Source organism: Cynara cardunculus, assembly GCF_001531365.2.
Source record: "Cynara cardunculus var. scolymus isolate 2C chromosome LG 5, CcrdV1, whole genome shotgun sequence".
Taxonomy (NCBI): domain Eukaryota; kingdom Viridiplantae; phylum Streptophyta; class Magnoliopsida; order Asterales; family Asteraceae; genus Cynara; species Cynara cardunculus.
This window is the reverse complement of record NC_037532.1, coordinates 13,308,812-13,320,049: the sequence shown is the minus strand read 5'-3', so window position 1 is coordinate 13,320,049 and position 11,238 is coordinate 13,308,812. Positions and strand designations below refer to the sequence as shown.

Here is an 11,238-nt window from a genome sequence, read left to right as displayed (position 1 = left end):
TTGAAAATGAATTGCTTGATAATGGTTCTGATATGTTGACAAATGCCTTAGCAAGGGAAAACCTCAAGATATGTTGCTCATCCGCGGGGATGGCAAACTCTTCCTCATTGGCAGAAAATGGAAGATTTGTTGGGTTTTATTTAATTATTTCTAGCCCATGAGGAATAGTTAAAATCTCCCAACAATAGTGGTCTGATAAAAGTTATTGCCTTGTATGCTAGGGTTTTGCATGAAGAAAGTAAAAGTCCTCAACATACAAAATTGAGAACATTTGAGAAAAGCGCAGTCGGGCCGTTTTGCTTATTCTTGGAGTTTGAATTGTCTGATCGTCTTGATATTTTGACAATAGCATCACGACAACTTTATCTACATTCTCAAAGATGGAGATCGATTTTGGAGATTGGGAAGTCATCCTTTTGATGTTCGACATATTGCAGTTGTTTTGGGTGATATTTCTTCCTCTTTTCTTCATGGTTTGGTTTCATACTTGTTGATGATTTATTTGAAGAGTATAATGATGATTGTTGTGTTCCTCTAGTTTTACCTGTAGAGAAGACTATTGTATTGTTTACTGGTGATAGTAAACTTTGAGCGGCCTAAGGTCTCGTGGTTTTACTCTCGCCTTGAGAGGTTTCCATGCTAAAATCACTGTGTTACGTGTGTGCTACTGTTTGTTGCTTACTTCTAATGTGGAGATTGATTACGATTGCATCTAGTATACCTAATTTCTTTGCATCCTCATGGGTTCATACGAGCCAAGAAATTTTTGTCCAACACAAGTTATATACGCATTGTTGTTACCATTGTGACGCGTATTTTCCCATCATGTTTCTGTTTGAATGTTCTTATGTTTTAGGAGCTTAGAAGGTTTTTCATTCTTCCCGATTTTTTGCAAGTTCAATCTGTTGTATTTTTGTCTATTTAAGAGCCCTTTGTTCCTCAATAAAGATTATCGAATTTGGTCGTTGTGCTCTTGAGTCTGGTCCAATAATAATAGCAAAAGGCTGGTGAAAGGCGTTTAGGGAACAGGCCATTGGTGGTGGTTGACACACGATTTCAACGTCCATGCTTGATGGGCAGATGTAACCGTAAACGTTGTAGAGAAGGGGAGGAGGATTCAAGAGTGATTTAATACCGTGTTGAATTACCCCAAAATCCTTGAGCTCCCACTTTACATTCATTAGCATACAATCCTATCCACAAGGAAGCCAATTTCTAAATGAATACGTAAGGCTTATCTATAGAAATAATATGAAGTACATAGAGGGATTTTTTCTATCGGTTACTCTTCGAAAATGCTACTCAAGTTTGGCATAAAGAGACAGTAAAGGACCTAGACTCACTGAACAAATATCTTCTCAACTATTTTGCAATTTTAATAAGGCTTTGTATATAGAATGATCAAAATCCAATCTTGAATAGATGCCTTTTTCCTCCCTATTTCCTCTCCTAACAAGAATAAATAAACCAATTAAATCTTCTAGCAAAAACCAAAAAGAAAAGAAAAGAATAATGTCCGAAAATGATCTTAAAGAAAACTTGGAAAAGGAAGAGTAAAACATTAGCTCCCTGAAAAAAAAAAACCCAGGATGGAGCAAATATATACGAGACTTGACATTAAGAGACAAGTTCTATCGATTCTGTATCATCTTTATTCACAGCCAAAGTTAGCTCCTCTGCTCTCTTAGCTTGCTCCCTCCAATCTGTTTTTATCAATGTATACACCATCAACAATGCACAAGCAGCCTGTGATGCAACCAACCCTAGCCATAATCCCTGATAATCCATCTTCAACACGAAAGCCAACACAATTGACATAGGAAGCCCTATAAGGTAAAAGGCAGCAATGTTTATCCTGACCCCAACTTTGGGTCTGGCTGAACCTGTCAACACCCCACAAGCAGCCGTTTGCAGGGCGTTTCCCACTTCAGCGAGTCCCATGATTGGTAGGGTGCTAGAAAGCAAGATAAGGATTTGGGTTTCATTAGTGTATAATATTCCAAGAACATTTCTGAAAGCAATATATAGTACGAAGATTACAAGTCCATATGTAAAAGCAATGGATATCCCAATCGTTGCAGCCCACTGTGCACGAGATGGTTGCCCAGCTCCCAACTCATGCCCTACACGCTGCGATATGCTCAAACTCAAAGAAAATGGCAACACATAGATGATGCCTGTTAGTTGCATTATGATCCCCGTTGCTGCTACACAAGATTCAGGATTCTCTAGCAATCCACTAAGAAAAAGAATGATTTCATACCACCACCACTCTAAACACACTGAACAAACACTCGGGATTGCTAGGCTTAGCAATGGCCCCCAACCGTTTAAAATGGACACCATGTTGGTCATTGTGATCCAAGGCTTTATTGCAACTTTTGACCTGTAAAGATAGAGTACCAATCCAATATTCATGTTATATGTAAAGCATGTTGATGCCAACGCAATGCCCTTCATCCCTAGTTTTAAATAATTGATAAGAAAGTAGTTAATAGGGAGGTGTAGGATGGTTGCACAAGTGGCGACAATTGTCGCAGGTGAGTTCAAGCCTTGTGTCCTCAAAAAGGAACGCAAAGGTAAGAGGTGAGCCAGGGCTGGGAGTTCTGGGAGAGAGAACACTAAGTACGTGGCTGCGACCTTTGTGATAACACGGTCTTGACCAAGCCCATGTAACACAGGCTCGATGTTTAACCATAAGAATGTAATGGGAATGGAAATGAACAAAAGTAGGAAGAAGGTTTTGAGATAAATTTGGCTAAGGACTGGGAATCTCTTGGCTCCATAGGCTTGAAAACAAATCGGATCCATTCCCATGCATAGCCCTTTCATGATTGAGAAGCCGCTGACATTTGCAAAACCAATGGCTAGAGCTCCTCCTGCTAGTTCAGATTTTCCCATGTGGCTTAAGTAGAGCATTGAGATTATGGACCTTGAAAACACAAGGAAGGTGGTTGTTGCCACTGGACATGCTGATGTTCCTAGCAATATTAGCTCTTCCACCACCTACATTCAACACCAAAATGAAAATTACTATTTACTATCTCAATTACAAAATTAATTTTAACCAAATGCTTTAACAAAATATTAACTACTAACAAAATATATAGTAGAGATATATTGGTTTGCAACATATATGTTTAATATATTGAGTTGTCAAATTTAAACAAAAATAACAAGATATGAATTTTGTAGCATAGAAAGAAATATCTATCAATTATTATGCTTCTCCCCATCTCTCTTCTCTCTCCTTTTCATCTTGTACTTCTTCTCTATTCATATTGTTGCCTTTTATATGTATAGACAAAGGAGCCACATCATTTTCCCTTTGTTGACTTTGGTGTTATAGGGTAAATGCTTTTATTTATTTTATTGAATACCACGCTTGCTCGTTAAAATGGATTATCATTAAGCATTGATTGGATAAGTGTTTGTTTGTTATTAGCTTAATGAGATTCATAGCTTATTCGATTCAGTTGTATAAGATTGTTTGATAGTAGTGTAATAATATAAAAAGTGACTTATTTAGTAAACTATACAGAAAACCAAGTTTTTTTTTTCAAATATGTCCCTTCCACTTAATATAGATGTTCTTTTCATTTATGAAAAAAATAATCTTAAACAAAAAAAATTCGATCTACAGAGACATGTGATGAAAATGTGATTTCATAGAAGTTTTGATTATTTCATAATATAAAGTATTGATCATAATTAATGAACATTATTCATCTTCCATAAATATTTAAATCATAATAAATGAACTCTCAACAATATTATAAATATCTCAATTAATTGAGTTGCATTGGTTGTACAAATAAACATGGTTACATTTGAAATATACTCTATATATATATATATATATATATATATATGTAATGTTCTAAATTGTATAACATATATTTTTTGAGGTGTAAAAGTTATAAACAAAATGTAAAATGTACTATATATACTTTGGGCTATAAATGTGTCTAAATAGACTAGTATTTTTTTTATATGTGTGTATGTATATATAATCTTATAAAATTATATATTAGCAGCAGGTTCGCGGGTTGAGCTAGGCCTAGTCCAATCTTAACCCTCTTAATTAGCGGGTTGATGGATTGGCAGGTTGGATTTAATTGGGTTGTTAGCGGTTGGATTGAGCGGGTTTCATGGGTTGACAGTTTTCTGTACACCCTAACCACGAGGTTGGTTTATTAACAGAGAGCATGCTAGGTTAGACAGCCACTGTTAGTCGATTGACAAAAACTTCTTATTGCTAGGGGGAAAATTAGGTATGTCAAAACCGAACATATTTTTTGTTTTCCTTGCCAACTTGGAAAGTGACATGCTTTTATCATTTCAAGTGAATGAATTTCTTCTTGTTTCAGCTTTGATGTTATTCGCTCTAATGTTTGGGGCTCTTCACTACACCCTACCATAGGTGTACACAAATAACTTCTCATAATTTTTGATGATCACACTCATTTTACATGACTTAATGAAACACATTTATGAAGCTCCTTATATATACACTATATGATCACTACCTATACCCATCAAAGTACATCATGAAGGTTATGTCTATGAAATACATAATAATCATACGTCTCAATTTTCTTCGTCAACAAGGTATTGTATATCAATATTTTTGTCTAGAAACTTCCAACAAAATGGTCATATATAGACAGTTGTTTTGACAATATTTGTACTTTATTGATTTTTGCCTAATGTCTGTAATAATTTCTTGGTGAAGCGGCCTTACAACCATCTAGACTATTAATTGCCAACTTATTCAATGTATAGGCAATAGAAATGGCAAGAAGACTATAGGCTGAAGTAACATGAGCAACTATAGCAAAATTTCCTCAAAATCAGTATAATAGCCTGATTAAATTCCCTTGCCAAGTAAACAAGCTTTATATTTATCAATGGCACCAATTGGGTTTTCATTATTTGAACCCACTTTGAACCAACGGTCAACTTACCTTCCATAAATGAACAAACTCCCACTTCTAAGCTTCATCCAAAGCTTAAAGTTCCTCAAACATCAGTTTTCCAAATAGGATAAGAAGAGTTCTCTTAATCGAAAGATTGTCTGTAGAGTGATAGCAAAGTGGCATAGCAATGCTATTCTTGAAGATGCGAGAGTATTTAATTCCTTATCTAACTGCCATTGTTTCATCTAATCCTCAGCCCTATTAGATGCCCTATGAGTAAGAATTGGATAAATGACAAATGTCAATTCATGTGCAATTTTAGGATGACTTGACTCAGAATGCAACATTGATTCAATTGGTGAGATAGATTGTGATACAGGTTAAGAGCCGATGAGAGCATCATCAAGAGATATATGGATTTGATAGGAATTGAATGGAAGCATGAGATAGGCTAGAGTTTATGGTACTTGAAAGTTGGCAAGAGATGAAAATAATTTTATGTGCCTAGAAATCAACATGACGATAATTGTTAAGCTTTTTAGAGATTAGGTTCGAACATCTGTATCCCATAACAAAGATAGTGAGATTTAAGTTTTAAAAGTTTAGTTGATACTTGAATCATAGAAAAAACAAGCACACTCCCACATTTTACACATGTTATAAAGAGGAGGAATATTATACAAGAACTAGTAGGGAGAGAGATATGGAAAACAAGAATAATTGGCAATTAATCATATCAGATGGATGTTAAAAATGTCATTCTCAATTGTGACTTCCATGAGGAAGTCTATATGAAACCCCATCTCGGTGTATATCATTAGAACCGGTATTAGTAATAACAAGATAGCTTTTACACTAATGGTGTATAAAGTTCATCTTACTCCAGGTTCCAATGTACCTCTTTCAGATAGAACTTTATATCGTTAGCTTGTTGGATCTCTTGTCTATCTCACTATTAGTTATTGTGATTGTGCTTTATGTTGTTCATATTATCACTAAAAAGATGTCTATTTCATGTTCCGGTCGCTATGTATACGTAGCTTTTCTTTAATTTCTCAAATATCTTATGGGCACTCTTTTTCATGGGGTTTATTCATCCTCTACTTCCTCCTTGGAGCTTCCAGGTTATTCTTATTTCTGATTTTGATTGTCATTTTACTAATTATCACTCTACTACGTGGATAATATACGTTGTTTCTAACTTGGCAACTCTTATCTCCTTCAATAATACGAATAGTTAATATTGCTCGCTCAAGTACAGAAGTTGAGTATCGTATGCTTGTTGATACTACTTCAAAACTTATCTACCTCTGCTAGCACTTATATGATATATGTGTTCCACTGTATTCTCCATTAAAATTTCTCTATTATGATAAATAGAGTGATATTCATGATGCCTACAAAAACTTTTTTCATGAACATACTGTAAAACCTGTGATTTTAGGTCCTTGTTTGGAGTCTATTAGTACCCATTCGGAATTTTAGTTGGTTATTTCATAGAGGGTTGGTATATAAATCTAACAAGAATGGGTGGGGATCGAATCGGGCGTGAAAAAGGGGAGAAATCGTGCGCACAAAGATCAATACAACTTTCTATGCGACTTTATGTGTGGGTGATTATTTGTGCAACCTTTTAGGAATGCGGGTGACTTTCTACATGACTTTAGTTTCTACATGTGAAAAGTTGTGTTAAGTCCTATCAGCTCAAAAAAGGTTCGATTTTGGGGTCTTCTGCCTCATTTCTTCCCACTAAGCCATCTCCTCCACCATTCTCTCTCTAGTTGGGCAATTCTAAAGCTTGGGAGTCAATTTTTGGAGCTCTTCAAGTATGGTCATGAGGATTCGGAAGCTCCATATAAAGACTCAACTTGGATCCTTCAAGTTTGCATAGGTAAGGCCTTTTGAGCAATTTTTTGTGGATTTGAAGTTTGTGTTAATGCTTGGTAGCTTTTGTCTTCAATGGATTTGAGCCAAATTCTTGGAGTTGTTGTTTGTGTATCTCAAGTGTTAACTTTGCAAGCTAGATCTGGGTTTGGGATCTAGTTTTAACTTAACCTAGTAAGATGAGTTTTAAGTTATTCTGAGAAAACTATGTACATGTCAAAAAATGTCTATTGAGGTTTCAAATGTATTTTTTTGTGATTTATCAAATGTTGGTGATAGTTTGGTATTTATGCGTCCTTGGTGCATTTGATCTCATAAACCTTGAAAATCTATATATTTGGGGTTTTGACACATTTGGAGACAAATATCACTACAACGTTTTTGAAAGTTGATTCAAATAAATACGAGTTTTGGATAGATTCCAATTTTGATAAACAAAATCGCATAACTATGAAGTAAATATAATTCTATTGACTTATGTTGACTTTCATGGAGTAGTCAAGTAAGTTGGAGGTTTTTTTGGTTTGAAATTGATTCAAATGTGCTTTGGGACTTTGATCCACAAAAAAATTTCAATGATGATATTTGAACGGGTTTTGTGTACATTACATTTTAACTGAGATTACTTGTTCTGAGTATGTTGAACATTCAAATTTGAATCATATAATTTAGAGTTATAATGCAATAGACCCATAGGCATATGAGTCGGTAGTATTTGGCATGTGTGTAGTCTTGGCATTCTTTGATCTTATTGATACATGTTCTTATATGTACCCTAAATATTATGATATTTATGGTATATGACAGATGAATACCTATGGAGCTATTTAGATGTTCAAGTAGTACATTGTGAGTTTTGAATACTTGTTGATACTAACCAAATATGGAAGGGGTTGAGGTTAGTCGGAGGGCAAACAAAGTGAGATTCTGGTGATAAGAAACTTTATAGAGTAGGCACCAAGATACTATGAGTCTTGGGGTGCTATCTGGAGGGGTAGGCACATAGACCCATGAACCTTGAGGTTCTACCTAGAGGGGTAGGCACTAAGAACATGAGATTTGAGGTGAAGCTCGAATGAGTAGGCACTGAGGTCAATTGAATCTTCAGGTGCTACTTGATAGTGCTGATCTATGGCTTACTTTATGTTTCGCCATAGTCAATGAAAAAAGGTCTCGATCAGAATCACTAAAAAGTGTTGTTTTGGGTATTGAGGCTACCCATGTTTTCAGTATTGCTTCGGCTATGAGCATTAGCCATGAGTTATTGTTTTAAGTATTGATTCTACCCATATTTTCGATGTTGTTTTGGCTGTGAAGTGTTAGCCATGAGTTCTCGTTTTTGAGATGGTGTCTTATCCATATTTTAATGTTTGGATAATGGAGTTTTATCCATGTTCAGTTATATGAATATTTTGAGGTATTCACGTTTTGAGTGGGTATTGGTTTTGGTTTCATTTTCAAATAGGCGTTCTATATTTGGAGTTTTCATCATGGAAATGGTGAATTTTAGGAAAGATGATATTTTTACGATAAATACATTTCTTTTGGGACTTAGATCTTTGGCATGTCTTATGTACTTTAGAGATAGCAACTCGTAAGTAGGTTTTAGTATCAATTATTCTTAACCTAGATCTTGTATAAGATTACATTTCGAAATTTGTTGGCTATAACTCTTATATATGATGTAAAAGTATTCAATGTTGTCCTTTGGGGGAAAAAATTGTACTATTTATGGTGTTTATCAAAAAATATAAATTAGTCACTCTTTTCTAGAATTTGAGTCTTAAAAGTACTCACTATAAAACAAAATGGGTTTACGGATAGAAAAATCCGTTGGTAAGCCACCGGAACAAGCCATCACCGGCAGATCTCACGGCCAGAGAAAATATGGCCAGTAAATCGTGATTACCATTGACAATTAAGGGCAGAAAAATCCATTGGTAATCGACGGTGATCCACCACAAATATGGTGGAAATATCCATTGGTGAAGCCATTAATTTGTTTTGTAGTGACTAAACACATTGAGATTGATTGTCATTTTGTTTGCCTAACATATAATTGATAAGACGGTTCACCTCCTTCGCATGTCTACAATCTTTCAAGCATCAAATATTTTCACTAAAGCTCATCTTTTGGAATATATTTCAGATCCTCGTTTTCAAATTCTATTTGGTTTTCCAAAACTCTCTTCAGTCTGAGAGAAGTGTTAGAATATGTTTGCTATATTTCCTCCGTATTCTCTATTAGCTCACTTCATGGTGTATTTCATTAGTTTAGTTAGATTTATATTGTTTTGTCTTTTCCTTTTCATGTAATAAACTTGTTAATACGTCAATAAAATTTATGGCTGTTATAAGCCTTTGCTTCAATCTTCATGTGCAATATTCATAGATTATCATCTATTTGCTTTTCTAAAAGCATTAATCATAATTTTGATTCGCATTCACAGCGTTGGTGAAAGCATTTTATGATGGAAGTGATGAATAACAAACTTTTGAATTGAATCAGAAAGCCTGAAGAAAGTTGTCAAGAAGGATCCTGAAGATGCTTTAGCATATAGGAAATCTATTGAAAGAGTGAGAGTGCATATATTCCTCACTGGACTTTGTGACTGCTTTCATCAAGTCTGGAGAGATATTTTGTGAAAGAGGCAATTCTAAATCTAGAAGAATGCTATGCTCTAATTCGATGTGCAGCTAATTATGGATTTACATTCAAAACTGAACTTGGAATTTTGAAATTTTGGAAACTGCAGCAAAGGGTAATCTAAGTAATGGAAGACTTGCATATAAATGCATCTAATGAATCTTGATATGAATTGGTAGGTTATAAAGATTATTTGGTGGGAGCACAAATAATAAAGCCTCCGAAAGAAAGAATATGGAGATAGTTTTCTACCACCGGGGAACAAGAACAAATGTTTAAGTTGGTGACATGCATTCAGCAATCATAGCTACAAGTAATGGAAGTAAAGCTCAATGTTTGACAAATTCGTAATGATTTTGTACAAAAAGATTCATATTTTGTCGATCATGTATGTATATATATATATGTGTGTGTGTCTACGTGTGTGTTTTTTCTCTACATATGCCGGAGTACATAATTTAATGTACAAAATCAACATGTAAACGCCACAAAGTCTCCCAACACAATGTTCTATGATTATTCCCGCATGCCTTGAACATTAATGTATATTTAATCAACCTACAATACTCTTAATCTGGATGCCCATTCAAAGCATGCATTACTTTTCAGAAATTAAATTACCAAAGATATATAGATTCATGTGGTGCTAATTACATTGGTTTACATATACTTTATTATATATATATATATATATATATATATATTAGCTGAGTTAATTAGTGTTACTAAAATACAATAAAAGGCAGACTTCGTTGGTATGTACCACCAACTTTTGGTGATCAGAAAAATGAATTTCTTAGGTTGGAGAATTATTAAAAAAAAAACACTTAAAAAGTACAAATCCAACTCAAGCCAATAGTAAATTGTTGGTTCGTGTCTTATAATTTGGTGCAAGTACATATATAATACTTGCAACTTGTGACTTTTTCCCTAACCTTTTTCTCAACTTTTGTGGTCCGGAAAAACGTTTGAGAATCTTTCATAATGCAAAAGTTGATGGTCCAAAAGATTTTAATTTATATATTTGGCGTAAGTTATTGAAACAAAATTATTGTATACATATATATATATGTGTGTGTGTGTGTGTATAACGTTCATCCTAACCCAACAAATGGTTTTACGTCATATTTGGTTACTACACGCTACTTTATTTTTCTACGTTTATCAAAAAAATTGTTGCATATATATGTCATAAACTAGCGTATAAGCTCATTGTTTGAAATTCTACTTAAAGGTAGCATTATAATTAGCTTCAAGATTTTTTTTCAATTTTGTTTACAATTATACCTCTTAAATTTTACATAATTCACTATAATAAAATTGACTTCATAGGGTGCCTAGAAACGTCATAAAAAAAAATACTTTATTGGGTTAAATTTGTAGGGCCAAACCAAATAATGTTTTATCTAATACCCGTTTTGATTAATAAGTTTTTTAAAACATTATTAAAATAAAGTGTCGTATTAACTATTTTATATACAAGACTATTCGAAAACTTCATGTCCTATAAACAAAAGTGTCTTATAATAAGATGGGTTCATATGAAACTTTTCAAAATGGTTCTATAAAATGGTTAATACGACATTGTATTTCAAAAACTTTCTTAAAAAACTTGTTAAAACATTTAAAAATGTCCCATAAACCTACATTAACGCTTTTAGATATGACGTTTTATAATTTGGTTCTATAAACCTAATTTCAATAAAGTATTCTATTATGGCACTTAGACAATTCAGACATCATATAAAGCTAATTATGTTGAATTGACTCAACAAAAACTATATTTGT

At 33.9% G+C, this 11,238-nt stretch overlaps 1 protein-coding gene across 1 annotated transcript; it reads right to left on the bottom strand.

Annotated features, from left to right (window-relative positions):
• Positions 1–1,617: 1,617 nt before the first annotated feature.
• Positions 1,618–3,012, bottom strand: LOC112512838 (protein DETOXIFICATION 53-like). Its single transcript, XM_025118975.1, is given in 1 exon segment — positions 1,618–3,012. A coding segment is annotated over 1 exon segment (1,395 nt).
• Positions 3,013–11,238: the final 8,226 nt, after the last annotated feature.